This window comes from Pyxicephalus adspersus, chromosome 1 (genome assembly GCF_032062135.1).
Source record: "Pyxicephalus adspersus chromosome 1, UCB_Pads_2.0, whole genome shotgun sequence".
NCBI classification, from domain to species: Eukaryota; Metazoa; Chordata; class Amphibia; order Anura; family Pyxicephalidae; genus Pyxicephalus; species Pyxicephalus adspersus.
In genome coordinates this window covers 61,810,773-61,835,719 of record NC_092858.1, presented here as the reverse complement: position 1 = coordinate 61,835,719, position 24,947 = coordinate 61,810,773, and the positions used below count along the sequence as shown (strand labels likewise).

The window sequence follows — 24,947 nt, the reverse complement described above, 5'->3', positions numbered from 1 at the left end:
CCCAAACTCCAAAATAGCATCAACTCTGTCAAGTATGATGGATATATGACATATATTTTGCCCTTCACTTCACGTTTAGTCACTTACATGAGTATGATAAAATTATGTGTTTCTAACACTGCGTTTGTATTTTCTTAATTCCTTTATTTCATACAAAAAAAAAGATATATGTTTTCTTGATCTGAAACTGTTCATATTACCATGTATGATTTATTCACTTGTTGGCTTTTGGGTTGATGCCGATTATCGGGCGATAAAAATCTGACGTGTGTACGTAGCTTAAGGTTCCAACCACTTGCTTTGAGCTGTAATCAGGTCCTGTCCTGCAAAAAACACAGCTTTTTTTTTTTTTTCTTTTCTCCAAAGGTCAATGCAGTCATTTTTCCAGGACTAAAGAGAAGCACTTGTGTACATCTAACAGCAGAACATCATTAACCTGTTTAGACCTGTTAAAAATGACCACTGCAAATTGAAATGTGGATTCTGGAATTATCACTTCTGAAATCATGAGAATGTGGTGTGATTCTGTTGTTGAAGCAATAAATAAAAATATAATGTTTTTGGGTCAATTTTAGTAAATAGTTGTTTCATAGTTTGAGACTGATTCTTACAAAAAGAAGCATCACTGTTGATGAATTAGTCGTTGGTCCCACTATATGGAGTGCAGTGGCATTTACTGCATTTCACATAGCGTGTTATACACAAGGACATCAGACATATAGATCTCAATGCCCCACTGCACACATCCCTGTCTGTTTATGTGCCCCATTCAGTGTAAGGGATTAAGGACAGCATTGCAATAGACAACCATGCAGGTGGCTGTGCCTTGCAGTATAACACACAGCAATGCCCCTTATTATATTGGTAAGGAAGCCTGACCCTGGATCTACAGCAAGAGTCTCAAAAATACTCAAAAAACACATACTAAATCTTCACCTACAGTCCTAAAAGATAACAAACAAATGTCATTATGCAATACTTCTTATTTACCCCAGGAAAAAAATTAAACCTATCGATTCAGTCCTGACCCTAAAAAATAAAGGAAATAAATGATATACAAAGCCACTATATAATCTCTATTATAATGAGCTATATTTATAAATCTCTTTTTTTGGTGCTCTTACTAGAAAAGCACAATTGGAAAAAAAAAACACATACAGCACGTCATTGGTAGACACATCTTACTTTAAGGCTTCCATAATTGTGCACAGAAGATGTCTGGTAGAGTATGCCTCTAGGGTCATTGTCTCTTTAATTAAAGGAACACAACCAAAGGGAGTGTGTAAAGTATGTGGCTTGGGATTCATCCTTGATCAAGCACAGAACCTGAAAGCTCTGACCGAAGTGTTGATCAAGGCTACTCTCTTGTTACTGATCATATTTTCGTCATGCATGCAGTCACTTCCTTCAGGCTACCCAGTTCTAAAGTGCTCTGTATCTGACTGATTCATTTGGCTACTTTCACTGTCATGAATTGTTTAGATTGAAAATAATAATGATTATTGTGCTATTGACATTTTTTTGCAGTTTGTAGCTATTTATGTTTGATTTATATTTTTCTTTGCTATGGCTATTGTTTCATATATTCCAACATAAGTTAATGGAGGATTAGATCCATGTAAAACTTTATTTGGATTCCATTTTTCCAGATTGTACATTGTTAGGGTACATAAACTAGGCCTATCATTTCTTTGCAAAAAAAAGTTTTTGTTGATAAAGAATTTGTAGTACAAAAAAAGCAAAATTGACAGTTTTCCAAGGATAACCTATAGAATTTCAAATTATATCCACTTATCAAAAAAATAAATAATATGTAGGGTAAAAAAAAATAACAAAAAATAAAGAACATATAGAGAGTTTATTTTTTTTAATAGAATAAATATAATAAATAATTGAGAGTATTAGGGTGAAGTAAATAAAGGGCAAAAAAGAGCATAGGGGAGGGGGTGGGTAATGGGAGAACATGAATGAGGAGGTAAAAATGAGGGGCGGGGGATAAAAAGGAGAGAAAAACGGAAAGAGAGTGGGGATAAAATTAAGAAAATTCCAAAATAGCAAAAATTAGGATTAAGGTTACATTGGGGGAGGGTTATATGGGGAAAGGATCCAGACAAATAGCCAAAATAGAAATCAAAGTTAAATGTATTTGAATGAATAAAAACTTGCAGTAGTAGATAGAAGTATGAATGCCAGACTTGGGTTCCTCATATGAAACAAATTGTTTTTTCCCATGCTTTGGGAATAGGTTGTTTCACTTCAATGGCCAAAAAAGTAAGGTAATGAGTCAAGTTGTGTAAGATTTTTGTAATACCTCCACTTTCAAAGTCTCAACTTTACTCACCTAGTACATACATTACACTAGGTAACAGTTTTGAACAAATTTTTTGTTGACTTAAATTTTTAAGCTTTCTTACACTAAAATAGGTATGCTGATTCTGAAAGTGCAGTTAGTTTTCTTCTATCACGTCAGTTTTTTTCTCTACTGCTTATAATATTGCAATTACTGTAGTGTGGATTTGTATAGGCTATTCATTTACACGCAAAACAGTGTGGTCAGAGGTTGTGCGCTGCTCTACGTAGTGAATAAGCAAAATTTATATTTCTACTTACACACGTATTTCCTTTTTTTTTTAGATCATGTCTGACTCTGCTGTTTGTCGTCTTAAGTGCCTAAACAACCCTGATTCATTTTGTTATATTTGTGGCCATGATTCACCATTCCCAGTCAAAGGGGCGAACATCAGCACATTTGTAGAGCAAGCCTATTTGGCATATTTCAAAGTTAAACTTGGTGATTAAGATAAGTCTTGGGCCCCTCATAAGGTGTGCAAACAGTGTGTTGAGGGTTTACGGATGTGGACAAAAGGAACCCGTGATAAGATGCCATTTGGTATACCTATGGTTTGGCGAGAGCCAGGAGATCATTTCAGTGACTGTTACTTTTGTATAGTGAAAACTTCAGGATATAACAAGAAAAATAAATGTAACATAGAGTTTCCTAGTCTACCATCGGCTATACGCCCAGTGGCTCATACAGATGAAATCTCAGTGCCAGTTTTCGTTACACTACCCTCTCTTGGAGAACATGATTATGGTGATGAACTAGGTGACAGCAATGAAGAAGAGTTTGAAATTGAAGAGGACTCTGTTCGTAAGGGCTTTCACTAGCATCAATTGAGTGATTTGGCACGTGATTTAGGACTATCGAAAAAGGCTTCAGAACTCGTAGCATCAAGATTGCGTGGGAGAAACTAACTTGAAAAAGGAAAGATGGTATTGTACTTTTGAACCAGATAAATTGCATTTCTGCAGTACTTTAGAACTGACAGTGGCTTTGTGTATTGCCAAAACATACCTAGTTTAATAAAGGAATTGTGAATTCCAATCTACAACTCAACTGAACGGCGACTATTCATCGATAGCTCAAAGTGGAACTTAAAGTGTGTCCTCCTTCACAATGGCAATATATTTGGGTCAGTCCCAATTAAATATTCAGTTTCTCTTTGTGAAGAATATGCAGTCATAAAGAGAGTTGTTGAGTTGTTGAAATATCACCAACACATTTGGGTCATCTGTGTTGACCTTAAAATGGTATGCTTTCTTCTTGGAGAAAAAATGAGGCTGGTGTGTTTGATGCTCCACAGATTCGGCAGCCCATCCAAGATGAACATTTCATCAGGACAATATCAGAAGTGGAAAAGAATGCTTGGTTATCATTCAAAGCCAGTGTCAAGGACTTTCTTGGAAACACAAAAGCAAATAGCTACACAGAAATTGTCCAGAAACTTTTGGAGAGCTACAAAATCCTTGGTTTCAATATGAGCATCAAGGTGCATTTTCTGCATTGCCATCTTTCTAACATCCCAGAAAACCTTGGTGCAGTCAGTGATGAGCAAGGTGAACGATTCCACCAAGATTTGAAGGTCATGGAAGGAAGGTAAAAGGCTAGATTGGATGTACATATGATGGCTGACTATTGTTGGAACAACCGACAGGATTGTCCTAACACTGAACACTCCAGGAAAAGCTATAAGTATACATTTTTACCTTAAGTGCTTACCCGATTTATTTTCAAATGTTTTACTGTAAAAAAAAAAAAAATGTAATAGAATACCAATAAATCATTTGTATGAACAAAACAAATTTAAATAAACAGTACATTCAAGTTATTATTATTATTATTTTTTCATTGTATATAAAAGTTGTATGCTTTTTGACAAAAATGGAGGGTACCCTGTATCGTAAAAACTGGATGTTATAGCAACAAATACTGGTGTCATTTCTGGATTCACCATCTAAAAATTTGTAAATAAAACAAGTGTAAGATCTGACCCAACAAAAAAATGCGTTCCCCAGTGTTATTTTTCATTGAGAGAGATGTTCTTATCAGCATATCCATCAGAGCTATCTCTGATATCATCTGAATTTCAGGGATTATTTTAATTTTGTCAAGGAATGCATAGTTCTTTATGTCTGTCTTATTCAAACCTCACAAATCTAGGGTTGTTGTTTTGGTTGCTTATAACTTGTGTTTGTGTCATCATGACAAATTAGGAGTGCTTTAAGGCCTGCAGAAGAAAAGGTTGGTAATGCCTATAAGTCTGGCAATGGATTTAAAGAGAATGCCAAATTATTTGAAATCTGTTATTTTAGTTTAAGTCAAATATACTACAATTGGTGTAGATTTCAAATAACTGCTGTTTGTCCAAGACCAACCAACCCAGCAAATTATGCAAATTAAAACTGACCTGAGTGTTTGATTCTAAAAGGAGTATCCAAGAACCCAAAAAATTACACTCCTGGATTAAAACGTTTGAAGTTAAAGAACAGTTGGAGTCAAAGTGTATGCCTTCTGGAAAAATGTGCAATCAACAAATGATTAATTCATGTGGTCTTGGTAACAAATATTTCATTTTTCATGTGTTTGGTACAATCCATAGTCAACAATTTAGGAGACTGTTACCAACTGTAAAGCATAGTGGTGTAAATAATATAATATGGGGTTGCTTTGTTGTTTCTGGGCATGGCCATCTTGCAACCATCAAGTCAACTATGAATTCTGCAATGTATCAAAATGCCCATCTGTACAAAAGCTGAAGTTGCACTAAAATCTATCAAAGAATGGCTCAGAATCATAAGCATAAGCAAGAGTAATAGCTGGCTAAAAAGTTGGAATTTGAATCCTATTAAAATGTTGTTGGGAAGATAAAAACAGGCAATTAATGTAAAGAAACGCAAACATTTTGCAACTGAAGGTTTTTTGAATAAAGACGTAGATAATAATTTCACCTTACTGCAAAAGTGATGAGAGTTAGTCCAAAAGCCTACAAGATGTAATTTATGCTAAAGGGGGCACTACAAGCATTTGATTCCAAGTGTATCCATATTTTTTCCACATTACACCATTACATGAATGTAAAGGTTTTCCACAGTCCAAAGAGACAAAGAGTCAATGTTCCATAATGATTCTCAAAATGTAACGTTCCATTTCCAAAAGAGAAAATTATTTTGTGGCGAAACAATCCAGTCTCATGAATTGCTGACTCTAATTGCTGATTGATGCTGATAAATTATATTTATTTGCAGAATTAGTAGAAGCCATTATTATCTTTCCTATTTTAGTAAGGCTGGAAACCAACACAGGCAAAACTGTTTATTTTCTGTAGTGTTGGATGTATAAGATACTGTCTCTGCTAAAATCTTTATATTACAGCTGGTTAGTTGTACAAGAAAAATAAAAGCCTCAGTGGTGTCCAGATAAAGAAGATGTTGGTCTCTAAACAGCCAATTAAGTGTCTTTCTTGGTCTACCATCTGCCTCTCCAGTTTTCTGTAATCATAGCAGATTTCTATGCCCTTGTTTACTTTATGATACCTGTGCCAAATATTTCCCTGTTGTGAAGTACCTACAAATGTACAAAAAGGCACAGTATAGATTTTGGGTGTAACATCACAATACTTTTATTATTAGCAATTAGCATAACTTCAGAAAAAATTGGTATCTAGCACTATTGAACAGAAGCAAAATACACATGGTAAATTTTTCCCATGCAATATTGGCTATGAGTAATTGTTGTGGATGTGAGTGCACGTGTGTACATGGTAGATTGATTAGCTGATTTTAACAAAATTGCTTTCCCTGTAAAAATCATATTTTCGCAGATGGAGATTGTTTTCTCAAAAGTTAGGCTAATTTTCACTGCAGTTTTGTGAGTTAATTGCAAAACCCCTGAACATGAACCTGTCACAAGAATTTCTGAGGTGTCAGGTCAACAGCAGACTGTGGTAATGAAAGCATTACCCATATCTAAGCACTACTAGGCTACAAAATCTTACATATTTGTGAAGAGCAGGGTTGGATACATTTTTAAATGAATATGGTGGCCTAATTTTACATTTCAGAAGCAATGTAAATAGCATTGCACAGAGTTTTGTATCCTTTTTTAAAAAACATTTTTATTTAAAGTAAACATAAAACCATTGACAAAACAGGGAAAAGGGAGGAAGGATATTCAGGAACATCACAAGGATTATATCACATAGTCTAATAAAAGTCTGTGGTTAAATAAAATAGAACATCAGTATCAGTAACAGAATATCTGCACATATATTGACCAGAGTCCAGTAGCATGTAAAAACATAAAACAGAATAAGAGCTTTGTATCCTGCATTTCCACACCCATTTCCATCACACATTTCAAATCTTCTGCAAATACTATATTCTCAATACTATGTGTATAACCAACTGAACAGAAGTGCTATTTAGGTTCATTATGTAATAATCTTTGTATAGCACTGGACATGAGTGAAAGTTGTAATCTGTACATCTGAGAAGTGCTATAAAGACGTTTGCTGTTGCCTGTAGCAGTAGCAGTTATCTTACTTCTAGTTCAATTTTCCAAGCTTTAAAAACCAAGGTTTATAATCAAACCAATGAAATTCTAAGGTGTATTTGTTCTGCTATGGATAATGAGAACACTTTTGTTGAAACACACAATATATAAATAAAACCCACTGTTCCTAGCTTTAAATAAATATGGACCCTGACCTATCATTGGCTTTATTTTAATGACTTGGTCCCTATGTAAAGTTTGGCCATTCTACAGCACTGCTGAACATGCAGATTGTTTGGAAAATACAGAATTGCAACATGCCTGCACCAATGTCAGTTTCATAGGACAGAATAATATCCAGACAAGAATTGCGATTAAAAATTATTGTAAAAGAATACTTTGATATTTTTTTTAGTTGATGATTTATTTTAAAATGTTCAATATTGAAATAATTTGACGTTACATTCCACAGCATTTGTTTAGTTTTTTTATAGCAGATGCAAAGCATGCCCCATTTTGTTTGCGTGTAAACACAATGCAAGTTTCAGAGTTTGTTGATATTCGCAGCACTATGGTTAGATTGTGGTACTATCTGTTAGTTGTCACATTTTTTCCCAAGTTTTCTCTTTTTTTATCCCATATGACAATCAAACTGATGCCACTGTAATCCCTAGAAGTTCGGAACTAATGAAGTAACTGCTGAGCTGCCGCCACGGAGCCTGGTCCTACACTATACTGTACTTCACACTCGATTTAATCTCCAGATGGTGAAACCGTGCAGCCCTGCCGTGAGGGACCACCTCTTTCAGTGGAGTGTGAAAGTGGACGGATGTTGTTTTCCTAGCAGATCGGATCATTCAGAGCTCAGATCTTGTGACGATGATTAGTTATTAGCTATAATGAGTGCCAATTGAACAAACTGCACGCATATTTTCTCCACTAATTTCAGGGCCTGGTCAGGTCTGTGGCTCAGAGATGGGGGAGGGTAGGCTATGTGCATTTGTATGTCACTATACCCATTGTCTTCCCCAGGTGGTAGCAGATTATGGCAGCTAAAGTCTAATAATATGCACTTGTTCTTTATTAATGTGATGCCAATTCATTACAGTGAATTTATTCACGACTCAATGCACAGACCATGTTTGATAAACAATGGCTGAAATGTAATATCTATCATGATATCATGTCTTATGAATTACATTATGGGCAGCACGGTGGCTCTGTGGTTAGCACTCTTGCCTTTGCAGCGCTGGGTCCCAGGACTGAATCTCAGCCAGGACACTATCTTCAATGAGTTTGCAGGTTCTCCTCGTGTTTGCGTGGGTTTCCTCCGGGTACTCCGGTTTCCTCCCAATGCCAAAAACATGCAGTTAGGTTATTGTCTTCTCCCAGAATTAACCTTAGACTGTAATAATGACATATGACTATGGTAGGGACATAAGATTGTGAGCCCTTTGAGGGACAGTCAGTGACACAACTATGAACTTTGTGCAGCGCTGCGTAATTTCATGGCGCTATATAAATACTGTGTAATAATAATAATATATGTTTATTTTCTCATAAATAAGTGTATTCAGAAAGTGACAGCAAGAAAAATGTAATTGTACATACAATGTCAAACTTATTTCTACAAACTGTATTGTATGTATTCCATAAAAAGATTATGCATAAGTACATCAACCATAAATAGATGACATGTAGCTTTCAAAGGCACTATCTTGTTTTAGTAAAATACATTTTTAATTCTTTTTTTAACCTTAGTGCTGCTGATCTTCTGCAGCTTCCTTGTAGACATGCATAGACTGTCTAGATGCATAAACTTTAACATTAGCTGCAATGCATTTCTCGGGCTGGTTTGCTGAAAGTGTCAATAGTGGAATATGCCTACAGAATATGAATTGGAATCCCCTGTCATATAGGACCTGATTCATCAAAGTTCCCCAAGACTGGAGATTTGCTGAATCACCCAGGTTCACAGTTGAAAGTGTATCTCCTCCAGCCTTGCAGGGCTTTGATAAATCAGGCCTAAAGACAGTTGTAGATTTAAAAATATTTCTTTTAAATTACATTTTAAAAGGAAATTTCAGTGATTGGTTTACATTTTTATCCAACTGATCTCACATAAATTTCTAACAGTAGTTCTAAGATTTTCAAGTTTATGTAAACTCTAATAAAGAACTTCTCTATGCTGAGACACTGCATAGAGAACATAGCAGTTCACTGGCTCCTGTACAAATCCAGTTTCTTTTTCAGTGGAATTGATATGTTTAATAGTTTTCACTTTTGTTGCTTGCATGCTTGTTACAGGCCAGTGGTCAGATTAGGCAACTAGCCCTTTCCGGACGAAGTCAGGAATGGCAGTGTATGTATTTCTCTTTGCCTAAGTTCCCTTTAAATTTGTATTTAAAGATATATAGAAACTAGTGAAGTGGAACATGTGAGCAGACAGTTTTTTTTTTGTTTGTCACTTGTCACTTTCGCAATAAAAGAAAGCTTTCATACTTGTAAACTTCTCAAAGCTGTACACTGGGCTATGCGTGAATAGCCCCGTTTATGATGACTGGCTGCCAGGGATGAATGAATTTCTGTGTGAATGTGCAGGAGTTGTAATATACTGGTCTGGCCAAACAAGATGGCTGAAAAAATCCTGATACTGGAGGCAGACTGGGTGAAGGTGCCAGTGCCGGAGGGAGAAGTGAGATCAGATTAAAAAAAAATTCAAACAGGCAGGTAAGTTTATTTTTTTTGCAAAAGGTCCCCCCTGTCCAAACCTGTCCCTCTCCACAATAAAGTACCCTACGTACTACTTTAAGGCACTGGCCCTGAAACCAGTTTGCAGCTAGTAAAGTCATAGAAAAAAGCAAAACTTCTGCAGAGGCTTCCAAAGTACTGAAACCCTTTCAGAAAGATTACAGAGCTCATATTTTCTCCATATAGGTTTCCTTTAAAAACAGAAACTTTTGAGGCACACAATATGATAGTTAGCAATTGGCAACATGACCTTTCTGTAAAGCTACGTACACACTTCCAATAATTATCGTTGGTAAACGAACGACGAACGATCCTGCACGATATCGGCGAACGATCGTATAGCACCGATCCTGTACATGCAGATAACGACACGATCGTTCGCAGATATTGTACACACAATAGATGCGATCGTTTGAGCGATACAGGAAGTGACGTGCACGACAGGAAGTGAACGAACGTTCGTTCATCACGCATGCTCAGACCATGGACGATCAATGAACGACCGTACACACGAACGATGTTCAACGATCGTCGTCCAATCCGATCCGCCGGTCCGGTCGTTCATTTCCAGCGACTATTCTCGTTCGTCGGCGTCGTTGGTTACTTTTTTTACGAACGATTTTTGACCAATCGATCGTTCGTCGTTCGTTCGTCGTTCATTTCCAACGATAAAAATTGGACGTGTGTACGCAGCTTTAGCCTTCCTTTAAGATTCACATTCATATTCACACACTGGTGTAAACAAAATCTCTCTTTTTATTATATTTTCCAGAGCTTGGATAGTCATCCTTGTAAGGACGGCGTTCAAATGTGCCACAGCATTTGTTTTTGTTTTTTTTATAATGGACTGCTTCTCATCTGTATTGTGAAAATTGTCATAAAACCTTAAACCTCTCCCGGTGTTCATAATGTTGGAAAATGCGGACAAAGGTTTTTTTAGATTAAGAAGGGAATAATTTAAGTATAACTTGTTCTACTGCTAAAGCACTTTAAAATAAAAAAAAAAAACAGCGCTAATCTTACCTCTGTTAACTGTTATGTCAATGGAAATTGATACATCTAAGAGAACTGGTATATAACATATTGCATATGCATACAATATTTTGTACTTATGAAGCTCCACTTTAGTATTTTTCTAAATTACATTTGGGTAATTTATTGGCATACAAGATTGTAGTTAAGATATAGTACGTAATAAATCTGTTTGTGGAAGACTTAAAGCAACCACAAGCAGCTCATTTAGCACACCTTTGCACATCTGCCAAGTACTCCCTGGCTCTGAAACAACGGCAATATTAAGCTTTAGGTGTTTCTAAACAAAAAAAGAAATATTGAATATATTGCACACACCAGTGCTTGGATATGGTTGCCGTATTAGGCACCTGATAATCTCTTGGATCCTGTCTGGGTAGATAATCATTCTTTCACTGTATTCAAGAAAGGAACCATGATTGCCACCCTGGTTGAATGTCTAACTTGCCTGCCTTTGTTTATCTTCATTACTTGGGTAGTCATATACAAAAAATATTGTTTTTTTAATTTTGTTTAGATCACAGTGAGTGACAACTGCACTGGATTTCTGACAAAATCACCATTTTTTATTGTACTTGTAACAATGTTCCTAATGTATCCACTACAAACAAGTACAAGTAAGCTGCAACATAGTATTCATTTACTGCTGCATCTCTAAATAAAGATCAGTGCATGTAGCATCGGCTGACTTTGGCAAACCAATATACAATATGAACAAGAGCACTTTTCTAATATGCTTAAAGTGTAATTGGGGATGATTGAGTGTATATGGGAATAATATAAACTAGAGTAGAACTGTGGCCAGACTATGGATGTTCATTTATTCACATAGTCTTAGCAAGCAGTAATTTGCTTCCAAACAAGCTCTCACTGACCTCCACCATGGTGCAGTTCCTACTTAAAGGTGCCTAAATCTGGAAGTGTGCCCAAAAAACTAGTGAACATTTTTGGCTTTGTTATCTCTGCAGCTGGATCATTCCTCAATCAGTGACTTTCCATTATTTTTTTGAATGGTGTAGAGGCAGCCATCCTGACATTGGCAGGGTTTAGATTTTTTATGCCATAATTTACATGGAGATAACTCACCATATCTCATTCAAAATCTCCTAAGAGAAACCAGTGCCTCAAATTCCACACTACAGGTTACAGTTCGTGCCTAAGCAAGTGCAAAAGGTACATTTTGTAATGTTTAGATACATTGTGAAAAACAGTGACTTTGAAACTTTGTATTCTTCCCCTTCTGAACATAATAACCAATTTTGACCTACCTGTTCAATTGGCTGTTCTGAAATGGTTGGTTCCGCTGCCTTCTAAACACGTGAAATTGTTGTTTGATTCTGGAGCTAACACCTGTATTAGGTGACTAATAAAAACTGAAAAAAATCCTTCTGTTTTAATATATTTTTATTGAAAAATTTTTACAAAATAAACAAATTGGAAGCTTTCTAGGTGATACTGCACAAATGACAAATGACAAATAAAGTGCAAATCCTTTAACAAGAGTTATGGGCAATAAACTTGTAACAACTAATTTATATTGATTAGGAACTTTAAGCATTCCTTCAACTTTGTGGCTCCTGAGGAAGTATCTGCCATTAGTAAATTTTCCAAATTGTCCAATTAGGTGGCATAACTGAGGCTGTGCTTTAAGAAATACTTACCCAAATATCTGGGGTGATGCCCCCACATCCACAGGTGTTTTTTAAATTTTAGTTGGGGGCAAGGGATGCACAAAAATTCTTTGGGCTTTACTTCAAACAACGCTAACGTTCCATCTATGCTGTTTGTGATCCAGTTTTTACTTGTACATACCATATTTCCCATAATCCTGTAACAGGGATGTTGTGCTTCTATTCCTGTTATATTTTATTTAATGGCCAGTATATACTTATATTCATTGATTACAAAAAGTTAGGGGAGTTGACTGGTTTACTATCTAAAGATACTAAAAAATATTTTTTTCTACCTTTCAGACCAACATACAATTAAAAAAAAAATATCAAAGAAGGAAAGAAAAAAAAGCACTTTGATATCTACTTATAAGTGAGTGTGTGTGTGTAAAGGCCAACTTGTTTAGTAGGTTTTCCAGAAAAAAAAAAAGAGAAATAGCAGGAATTCTTCCAATAAATACTTTCCTTTATTGAAAATGAACAAATAATGGCAGAGACATAAATACTAACATACCCTTCATTCAACATTACTTAGTTTTTAAGTTGGTGTTGAACATAAAATTTTTGTTGCAATTGCGTGTTTCTATCTTATGTCTCATATCTGTTGATAAAAAGTGTATAAAATTTACATATTGATATTGATATATTTTACGGTCTTATTTTATTGTTAGGTATGGTATTTAAATTCACTAGCAGTTCTTTCATATCAAAGTTTTTGAACTGTTCTCTTCAAAGAAATTCTATATATTTTTTTTTTTTTTTTTTTTTTTTTTTACAATTTATCGCTATTTATGTTTAGCTATGCATTGTCTTAGTTAGCAGGTTTAGCCTTGTAAATCATTATTCCACAGGCTTCTGTTTTCTGTGATCCTGATCTGAATGATCCTGCTTGACAATTTTAAGCTACTGTTTCCTCACTCTTCATAACGAAGACCATATTTTAAAGCAATGCTATGTAGTTTTATGTTCATCTGTTTAACATCTGTTGACTTGTGTTGTCCTGATGATTAGTACAGCAGTAGAATTTTATTTCTCTGGCTCTCATTTTGTTCTTAATATTTCCTGATTGCCTTCCTACATGGGTTTCAGTTTTTGTCATTATACCAACACAGTTCATTTTGTAATTCTTCAACAGTAAAATATTTTATTAAAATGTAGAGTTAGTCAGCCATGAACACATGCAAGAATTGTTTTAGAATTGCAGAGCAGGTAAATAGCATAGGTTTATACAATTAATATCTAAATAATATTTATTCAGATTTTAAAAATCCTGGGTTTCTTGTCACCAAAGAAATTTTCATTGTTTTCAGTGGCTATATACTTTTAACTGTGAAGTGGAATTATAGTAATTATCAATTATCCTAATTGATAACACCCCTAGCAAGAAGAATTTCTGGTAATACAATTGGATGAGTTATTATATTTTTTATGAATGGAGTGTTGAATCAATGATTGAGTTGGCATCTTCTATATGTGCCAAATACCTAGGAAAATGTTTGTGCTTTGCAGAAAAACAAAAAAAATAGAATTTCTTTAGGCGTATGTTTTATAATATTAATTAATTAAGTATTGAACATAGTCGTCCTATTTATTACATTATACTGGAGAAACCCTTTGGAAAATGTAGGGTCGTATTTTTTTTACTACTCCCACTAATAAAAATAATATTGGCACCTTAACAGGACTGCTAATTTTCTGTTTTTTTTTCAGATGAAATGAAATTGCAGATAACAAACTGATAGAACAGGGTTCGAATGCACTGCTGTTGTACCCAGCCTACCTTACTTTCCTTACTTTTACACCTACCTTCAAAATAAAAGGTCAGTGGAACTAATATTATCTTCCTAATAAACCTAAACCACTTTGTTTTTGATTACTAGGTTGAAGCACGAGAGAATATTGTTAAAACCCTTGAAGGATGTGATCTTGGAAATTCTGAAAAGTGTGTCCGGGTTAACTCTGTAAGCAGTGGCCTTGCAGAAGAAGATCTGAAAGTCATCTTGCAGTCAACAGTGTTGCCCTCCTGTATCATGCTCCCCAAGGTGGAGTCTGCTGGAGAGATAAATTGGGTGAGTTCCACAGCCCCTCCATTTAACTTTCTGCAATAATACCTTCTAAGCTACTAAACCTCCTACACCAAACAATGAATTGTATTTACTAAGGGATTTGAGAATGTTAACACAATAAAATGTGTGAAGATTCACTTTGAGTATCCACTCATGTGAAAATGCAATCCCTGAATAAATGAAGCGAATATTCACATATAAATCCTTTAGTAAATGAGCCTTATCTCATTGGAGTTGTAATTTTTTGCAAATACACAAGAAAAACAATTAAAGATAAAAAGACAAAATATAAATAAAAAGGGGGGGGGGGTTAGGGTTGTACACATTAGATGTAACCCAAAAGAGGCCAACCTAGATACCCTTTTGTCCTATAGCTTAGTGACATATCTATTGTTTTGTTTTGTACAATATATGTGTTGTATAAATAGTACTGAGGTGCCAGCATGGCGACATCAAGTATATTTAACCAGTACAAGTCAGCTAGTTATAATAAGCTCTTGGAGGGCAATAGCATGCTACATTATCATGATAAAATAAGTGCTGGAATATAAAATATATGTAATTTCTTTTATTGACTCATGTTAGAATTTTCATATCAGAGTTCATAATAATATAAATATAGCTTGTAAGAATTGGTTATTTCAAAAAATTACTTAATACATTTTCTAGGGATAAATGTGTAGAAATTTATAAAAAACAATCAAACATATTTGACAAGTAACAACTGGTTCATTTATACACCCTACCCAGAAATGTGCTACGTTAGAAATAAAGACACCCCTTTAAATGGACTAAAAAAAACTTTGATGCCACCAAATATGTATTGGTAAAGAATTTTTCCATTATCTTTAATATCCCAGAAATCTTCAAAGTAGTTTACATTCTGTTCTGTACCTGAATTTGTTTTTGTACCTGAATTTTTTGGTAATAGTATTTTGCTAAAGCCAAATTTTTCAGTCCACTTACCTGGTTACCCAACTGTATTTCAATCTTAGATTATTTATGCATTTACTATATCAGTGTATATTGTATATTGTATTGGTACAAAACTAGGCAACCTGAAACTGATCTTTTAGAGTTAGACCATCTGATCTTTTTTATGTCTGTGAGGAAGCCTAGTAGCAAGACCTTTATGTTTATGGTCCTAGGCCTGCAAATATGCCTTGAACACTACAAGGGGGTACCAATCTCTCTATCGAAACTTTGAATTTATTTAGATCAACAGGATGTGTATGAAACTTAACATTCCAGACAAGTGAAAAGACAGCCAGGAACTATGGCCTTCCCAAGTGAAAAAACACCTAATAGGTTTCTCACACTCCCCATGCCGACAGGTGAGACATAAAACATGGTATTAATATTCAACAAAACTAAAAACAAAAGTTAAACATATATAGCATATATTTTATTGCTATATTAGTATTGTGGCCTAACAGAAATTGTCACTGCAGATATGTTTAGGAAAACCCATACTAAGAAAAAAGTTTGTAAACATTTTTTTTTTTTTTGAAAATGCCCGTTTTTTTTTTTTAAAAAAAGTGTTGCACTTAAAAAAAAAACAGAATTTTTACTTAACGTAAAAGGGTTGTCTACTCTTTTATGTAAAGTGACATTTCTGAGCTTAGGTACACTTTAAGTATTTTCCTGGTGCTAACAGGTATTTTGGCATTTTCAGAAGAAAGTTAGAAATGCAGTTCCTTTTTTCCATGCATGTTTTCTTTGAAAGAGACAGGGACTGATTATATATCACTAAATATCAGAAGTCTAATACCAAAGCCTCACATATAAAGGACATGCTTATTCCTGAACCTGATGTGATAAATGTATAACTTTAAAACATAGCAGACAGTTTGGCTGAGATATTTCTAGCCATGTTGGTGCATGTGAATTTCTCCATGAACTTCTTTGGACTAAACTTACATATGATAGGCTCTCTAATTATGTAATTGTTTTGCTAACTGATTTAGCACTAATACTTTTTATTGCATTGAATGCTACACCTGCCCCTTAAAATGATATTTCTATTACATTGTATCTGCAAACATCATAAAGACAGTTTAGGTTGATGACAGCATGTTTAGAAAAATCAGCTCCTGAATCTAAAAGGTGATATAAAAAATGAAATTCCAATTATATAACATAACAGTGTAATGGATCCTGTACATTAAAAACAGTTTAGCCCCAAATATCACATTAATGAAACGTATTACAAAAATATATGATGCATAATTTTTTTTTTTTTTCAGTACTCAGTACTAATTAGAGTTGAGCTTGAGTTACTCAAAACACAATGCTGACCTCAAGCAAATTGAACAATAACTAGAGTACAATGGGCTCTGACTTAACACACACATAGACAAATGATTTGCTGAAATATGACTTATTAAAACTAATATGATATAGAGTAATTACATGAATTTGCAAATATGAGCAATTTAGTAATTTGGAAGTGAATATTCTGCATCAGCAGGAACATTTTTATAACATTCTTCACATTGGTAAACTATCTCATCTATTTGTTATATGCAACATTACAGAGCATTTTTAAAAATAGTTTTGCATAAAGCCTCCTTTGCTTATATTTTTGTTTCATGTATGAAGAAATATGCAGTCATTTTATAGATGCGTGCCTTTTCCCAAAGTATATCACCTATTGCTACCACTTATTATGTCCATATTTGTTTACTATAGAGTGGGCATTACCCCACACTTAATGGTACATTCTTTAAAGAAACCCATCACATGTGCAGAAATATTGCATCTATACCCTGTACTCATCTATATTATTAGATAGTATTGCAGAGCCATATACAAGAATCCCCAACAACTAGTCAGAATTCCACTTCTAGGAATACCCTTTGGTCATCAATGGTTACATGGCGTACTGTACTTACTGTACTTAGAGCCATCTATTTGCAAAGCCTATCATGTTAATAAATGCACCATTAGAACAAATATTACTGGGCAATAGCTCTAATAAAATATATTCTATAACAAACTTAAGATTTTGATACCTTCTCAATTCTTGATGAACTAGAAATGCCAACAAACCCTGTAAGCAGCAGGTGTGTACTGCATTATTTTGTGGGACGCAAAGTAAAAGAATACTAACATCTTAATGCCTACTACAATTATCTGGCACATAGAAGGAAAGAGCATAGTGTTATAGAAATAGTTTTTACCTTTCCAATTCATACTGACATTTCTAGAAAATTAGCAGAGGGAAATCATCAGACATGGCACTTATTCAGACTTTACTTTTGTGGAAATCTGCATAGGAGCAGCATGGAGTCTTGACACTGCTCTCTGTCTGGGTGTTACAAATAATTATTCAACATGGTCACATCCAGTGTGATTTTGTAACATTAATCCAGGCACAGAAACATATTACTTACATCTAATTAGTTTTTTCCCCTCTCTGACCATGATTACAATTATCATTTTGAAATTACTAAAAATGTTTGGTTGGTTTTTCTTTGACACAATTTAAATTAATAATCTGCTAACCTCGGGTAAAATATCCTAATAAATAGCATATTTGCTTTATTGCATATTATGTCAGTGACAAACTGACCATCTATTATTTTCACGATAACAGCTACTCAAATAATTGAAAGTCAGTTCAGGACCTTGTAATAGGTCCTCTTGGAGTAGTGCAATATCATACATGAATATAGTCTAGAGAACGAATCGACATATGAGAGAAAATGGCTATAAGGGGGGGAAAAAAGTACAAGGTCAATTCTTAGGGCACCTGGGAGAGCAAACAGGAAGCTTTTAACTAGTGTTTTTAATTAGCACAGATATTATTTCCTGAACTGTTCTCTACTACTTCTTTTTTTAATTGCTGACAGGTGTGTTTGTGTTTCATGACTGCGTTTTCAGCCAATAAAATCCTGGAAATGTTAAGTGGCATGTCAAATGTCTTTACAAAACGTGTAAATAATCTAATTGCACAAAAGAAATTATAAATAGCAAATTAATTGCAGCATGTCATTTTCATTATGCTATGTAAAGAATGTAAAGCACTCCTATGTACCTCCTGCACATTACATTTAAATATAGATCACATTACAGGTATATTTATACAGACAAGTTTAAAGTATAAGTGACAAGGAGCAGCATTACAAGAATGGCTACTATGCACTGAAAAATAATGAGAGTTGCTTTCTACCTTTAAATTAGACAAGGAGATTTTCCTTATATACAAATTTAAAAAAAATGATACTTTTTATTAGAACAAGTGAATAAAATAAATTGCTTTGTCTTTATACCTTATTTTCCCATTATGTTCTGGAAATGCTGTCAATATTTGACTAACCCCATAATTATAAAATGAAATGTGAATTTGCTATAGGGACATTAGAACCTGTCAAATACAAAATATTCCATTTAAAATAAAGAAATTGGCATTGCTTTCCTGATGTCAATTCAAAATGCTAACATATAAATATTACTATTATCACATGATTTTTTTAGTGGGCCACAAGCCTTTATGTGCTACATTATAGCGTTTAATATGTACAGACTGGACATATTACCTGTTTTTAATCTGTATAAATACTTTAATAATGCAGGGTGTTACATAGAACATACAGTTTCATATTATTTCTCTAGCTTTGAATTATATTTTGCAGGTCACAGCGTTGTATCTGAGTTCAGCAAAATAAAAGCCTGCTGTGCTTTACATTAGTCACTGGCCAATCGCCTGCAATGTAACCAGTGGTTTGCTAATCTGTTAGTGATGCCAAATTTACCATAAAGCAATGTAGTTTTTTGTGCCTTTGTTAGTAAATTATTTGCATTGACTTGGTCTTTGTTATTGGTTCGTTCACAAGATTCAGACCCAATACTAAGATGTTTATATCTGAATGTACTAATATAATATGACAGTCTGGACTGTAGGCTTTTTTTTTATGGCCTAAGAGTTTTGGACGTGACATAGGAAAAAAGGCACCTAAATATTGAACATTATCAGCGAAATGTTTGATGGGAATATAAAACAAAACAAATTATTAAGTCTATATTTTATCTTATACATTTCTGAATACATTTGTTTATTTTGAAAATATGAAAATATTAAGAAAAAAATCTATGCTACATTCAAAAGTTTGTAAACGTACAATGACTTTGTTGACCTGCCGAAAATGTTTGTTTGTATACAAACAATCTGACAGTTCCGTTAATCATTTTTTGTATCTTTCTGCTACATTACAATGTATTTAAGCAAAGAAAGCAAAGAAAAAAAATGTTTAAACATAGTTAAGAAACAATGTAGTATATCAATATATTTGTGCATCATATTGTATGGGATTATTGTAATACGTTTGCTATCATTTCATTACCATAAATATATGGCAATTCACTTTTATTTTATTTATTTCTTTTATATATATATATATATTACCTACAATATGTAGCAGTGTTGTGTTTTTAGGCAATCGTTACAATTCTGATAAAGAAATACATCGGGTATTTTATGTGTTTTTTAGCCATAGTTTTTTTACCCAAGTATAAGTTCAAATACAAACTACATGTAATTCCAGTAAGATAAACATTTTCCAAAGCTATAAGGACCTTTAACTCTCTTGTATCTACTGTACGATGTAATGCAAATTCTATTGTTGATAACAGTATCTTCAAAAAGCATTCTACAAATTCTACACATATTAAGGGGTTTTAGGAGACCTGCCCCCTCCAGGTAACAATTCTGTAAGAATTGTCATTGCCCCAGTGGTGAACAATAATTGGCATTTGCTTGAAGAACATAAGGTTCCAAGGGACGATTTGACCTCTGCACTGGATAACATGGCCATTCCACTTAGCTATGAAGGCTGTGGTTTTAAGGATTTTTGGTGACAACTGCAAGTTAGAACTGTCCTCCGCTGTAAATAATGCAGGAGAAGTAATGTATAAAATCAGCAAGCCAAGAATAATAAAAAATATTTAGTACTGTAAAATAAGGATGTCTGGAATATGTTGAAATTTCAGCTTTATTGAGGCATAGTCCAAACAGTTAAATGTTTTTACATCAACATTCATCAAAAGTATAAAATCTGGTATAATCATACACAGGATTACGTATTTCTAACTATACAGTTGCAGCTGTCATATCAGGTCAGATCAAAATATAATACATCAAGGCCTTCTAACATTATATGTATTGACTGCACTACTTTTTAACTATTGTCATTTCATTTTACTTTACTAACACTGCCCTCAGCAATTAGCCAGTGAAATTATTAACATGACATAAATACATAGATGGATACTAAAGAGCTGCTTACAAGAGCTTAGAGGATTTGCTTTACAGCTATTACAAACCATTACATGGGGGTTACTTACTAACTCAGTGCAGAAAGTCCCAGACTACATTTGCTAGACTTTTCACTTGGGCAGAGTTTTGCTACGGTTTCTCATGTTCCAAAGCCGTGTTCTACCAGTTACCTCCGAGCTTCAGTGTGCCTTGCAATGGCTTTCATGCTTCTTCTTTCAGTTAGGGGTTAAGAAATTAATTTATTATATCTAAAAATCGGCCGCCCCTTCTAAGCTTTTCCTTCTCACCTCTTCCTAGCCAGGGAAATACATTCCCCTCCTTTCTCTTGGTTAACCTTTATGTCCAAGATAATTTTAGCAAAAGAAAATGAAAAAAAAATCAGCTTTGGGTGCCTGCCTCCTCCTCTCCACACTCTCCCCTTTCTCTTTCTGCCACTCAATTCACTGAAAAGCCTTTCATCTAAAGAATGTGTTACACATTTTAACACCTTTTTTAAACTAATTCTTTTTTTATTGAAGTGAAGAGATTTTTTTTTCTTATTACACCAGACATCCTTTTTTTTATTCTCCCATTTTTATTTATGCGAAGCATAAAACCTGGAAGCTGATGCACAACTGAAAGATGGGCTTACTTGTTTTCTTTTGTGCTACAATCCCTTGCTTTCCTTTTGTCCTAAGTATGGGTACTTGTTTGACTGGCATGGCTTATTGGAGAATAACAAGCGTAACTCTACCTCTTTTGTCATGGGACAATTCTCCCACAAATCTTGAACAGTGGGCATTCTTCCTCACACACTATTGGGTGTGCACTGGAATTGAAAGAAGTGCTGAAGGCTGCTACTTCATCCCCTCCCCAATCTCTTTGTGGTTTTTTTTTTCTTCTTCTATCACCCCCTCCCCAACACCTCCTCACTTTGCCTGGCCGGAAACATTTAATTGTCCCCCTTTTGCAGAAAAAAAATATATTAATTGAAAGGTGCCCCGAAGCTCACCTTTTAAGTTTTATCACTGAGTAAATATTATGTGTCAGGGAAGCACGAGTTAAAATCTTTGTAAGGTGTAAAGATTTTTGGTGGAAAGGCTAATGTAACATTTTAGATGTTCTCTTCTGTAAGCCGCTCTCATATTTCCAGGTGGTATGATAATGTATGTTGTACAGGCTTAAAATCAGCAGGGAGGAGACCATTTTCTTCTGTGCTAAGACCTTCTACCATAGAACAAAAGTACCAAGCCCCAGAATAACATGTGCTGTGTTTATCAATTTTGTCGACTGAGGGGAAAAAAATGTCATTATTGCAGCAATGTTTTGCGTTTTTTAACGTTGCAGTTTGCATTGTTTTCTTTTGTGAGTTTGCATTATTCATTTTTGTTTCAGTGTATGTGCGCTTTAATTAGCGTGTATTATAGAGGATGGATATTTTACGTATTTCAGAGATGTGATGTTTTGATTTGGTGAAGGAGGGGAGGGTTCAAGTGATAGAGAAGGGGGGCTGTGGGGAAAAAGCTAAAAGGGGAAGAACTAACACCTCTAATCCAGCTTCTGGTAAATAGGCTGCCAGCTTTTAGAATGAGTTTCCTTTCTATTAGTCAGAATATTATGCTAAGCCTTAAGCATTAGTTTTTTATGTTGCCATAGCAGCCCTGTTCCTGCAGGGTTGTGACCTGTGATGATTACAGTACAAAGCTTATAGGGTCTTGAAACCCCCTTTGAAGATGAAAAGTCTTTGATGGTTTATATTTATGCAAATCTCTTAGATATGATTTACCCAACTGAGATTGAATAGAGAGATGATTAAAATTCTCAGTTCCTTTGATATCCATCAATGGCAGAATATTTCTTGAAAAAAATGAATTGGACAAACCTGTCATTTTTTTTTGGGGGGGGGGGCTTCTTGTAAAGAACTTTATCATACCTGTTAGACAATTTCTTATCTTCCAGTAAATAGTAAGATTCTATTGGATGATGTGTGTGACTGTTTTTATCCATTTATAGTGGTCATTGATAATTTTCTACAGACTTAGCTGTGCACTGAGATACATTTTTGTTCTTATAAAGAATTAATAATGTGAACTAATGCTAATTCAGCCACTCAAACATCCTCATAAACTTTATTCATTACTTTAAAGTTTTACCACAGGTAGACTATCATTTTTAAAGAAAACTGAAAAAACCCAGAACTATGGAAAATAAAAGTGTACAGAATCTATTAAAATGTCACACAGACAATATTTCTAAACGTAATTCCTGCTGCTAAGTATTGGTACAGATATGGAAAGACTGGAGACATTTGTAACTATATAGGGTTTTTTTTTTATAAACCAGTGAACCTAGTGGAGGATCAATTACTGCCATTGAAACACATAGATCTGGAAGATTCCACACCAGGGAATGTTTCAGTGAATGTCAGATTCACTTCTTTATAAATAGAATCCTATATAATTCACATCCTAAAAACAGTGAACATGCCAGTTCATGAATGCACGATTGCACCTAGCATGACATCCTGGTCTTCTCTAGGTCTACGTTCACATGTCAGATGATTCTTGTACGATTATCGCCTTGGGGCTCGTCTCAGACAAGAATCTGATATGTGAACGGTGGCCATCCAACGTCGTTCATGGATTCATCCTGGCAGATTCATTACCGTCAGGAGACGAGCGACTGTAATGGAAGTGAAGGCAGGAGAACGCAGGTACTGCTCGTTCATTCTCCCCTCTCCACAGAGCAAAACGACATTGTGTGTACAGCACTCATTCATTCATTTTTTAGTTTATTGCCATTGGAAACGATAGTGAAAGATCCTTTCCAACATTAAAAATCCAACGTGTGTACATTGTCTTAGACTTCATGCAATGCCTTAATAAAAACTACATTACACTTACATGCATTGTTTAGAAGGTTTAAATTCACTCTGAGGTTGATAGTCTAAGTGTAGATTTGAGGGGACTTTTAGAATTATTATTTGTGCTTAAAAACCTTTAAATATTGTACCTTTTCTTAAAATGTATTTAACTTATGCTGTGTTTGGGTGCCTGAGCACTCCTGTATCTCTGGCTTTAGTCTCGGAAGAGTTGGTCGAAAAGTAAGGAAGAAATTAACTATATATCATAAAGGACAAGGTGCTCCACCATACTCCATTCATACTTGGATTAGTTGGGGTTTCTTGCTGTCTTTTATTGTCCTATGCTTTTTGGTGCCTACTATGTTCTATATCACTAGGAAGGGATAATTGCTGGTTTGACAACCTTTTCATATATAGTTAATTTCCAACTTTTTGTCCACCTACGCCTGATAAGCAGACAACTCTGCAAAACCTGTAGTGAATAGCACGAGAAGACTGTTTACTAAGCAACTATAATGCTTTATTGGCACCTGAGAAATTTGCAAATATTGTTTGTACCATTAGGTGATATATTGTACTTATACCAAATTAGCTGTTGTCGTGTTTTGATTAATATAATAAATGGATGTTATGTTTAGTATAAGTCATAAGTACAAGTGTTTAAATGTTTAAATTCCTTTCCTTTTAAATCTAAATTAATGCATGGGTTGTCGCATTACAAAATCATATATTAATTAGTAGAACGGAAACTCTCTTGCTTTACTCCTCTCAAGAGCAATGATGCAAGCAGTGGGCTGGCTCTTAGAAGAAGGAATGTGAATATTGGCTTTCCTTGAAGGGAAAAGGAAGTATGTCAGTTATTGTTGGATAATATCCACTAAGAAAATGAAGTGGGCTCTGTCTGATTTGCTGCTGCTTCTATATAATTTGCTTCACTGTTAGAAACTCACAGTGTGCAGTGAAATCAGAATAAGCAAGTTTCATTACAGGGAATGCACATGTACTGTTATGCAAGACTTTAAAGCTGAGCTTTGCCATCTGACCCTTCTGCAAAAAAACACCTGCCTGGTGCAAACTTTTATTTGGAAGGTTTTATTTGGAAGGTTTAGTCCTGTGTTTAATAATGCTTTGTGTTACAATACAAAAAAAAATAATATTGCCTCTGCCAACCTATGTTCCATAATCTCTGTTTTTTAAACGCTGACATGCCCACTTTCATTAAACCTCAACTTAACCTTTGGATATAGAATGTGTTAGATCTTCTATCAGGTTTTATTTCTTCTCTTCCAATGTGGACACAGACAAAAACTTTTTTTTTGCATAAGGATAACATTACCTGACTGTGCTTTTATTTCTGTGTTTGCCTTTTGGTGTTAACCACCACACATCCAATTGTTACAGGGACAGGAAGTGAATGCAATGCCTATATATATATATATATATATATATATATATATATATATATACTATTACACAG

General features: G+C 34.6%; 1 protein-coding gene across 1 annotated transcript in view; it reads left to right on the top strand.

Moving 5' to 3' along the window:
- The window catches only part of CLYBL (citramalyl-CoA lyase), a 125,613-nt gene that overhangs the window by 70,146 nt on the left and 30,520 nt on the right, over positions 1-24,947 (top strand). Inside the window, exon 3 of the mRNA XM_072401072.1 lies at positions 14,166-14,354. Within this exon, the coding sequence (XP_072257173.1) occupies positions 14,166-14,354 (189 nt within the window). The remainder of the gene's footprint in view (positions 1-14,165; positions 14,355-24,947) is intronic.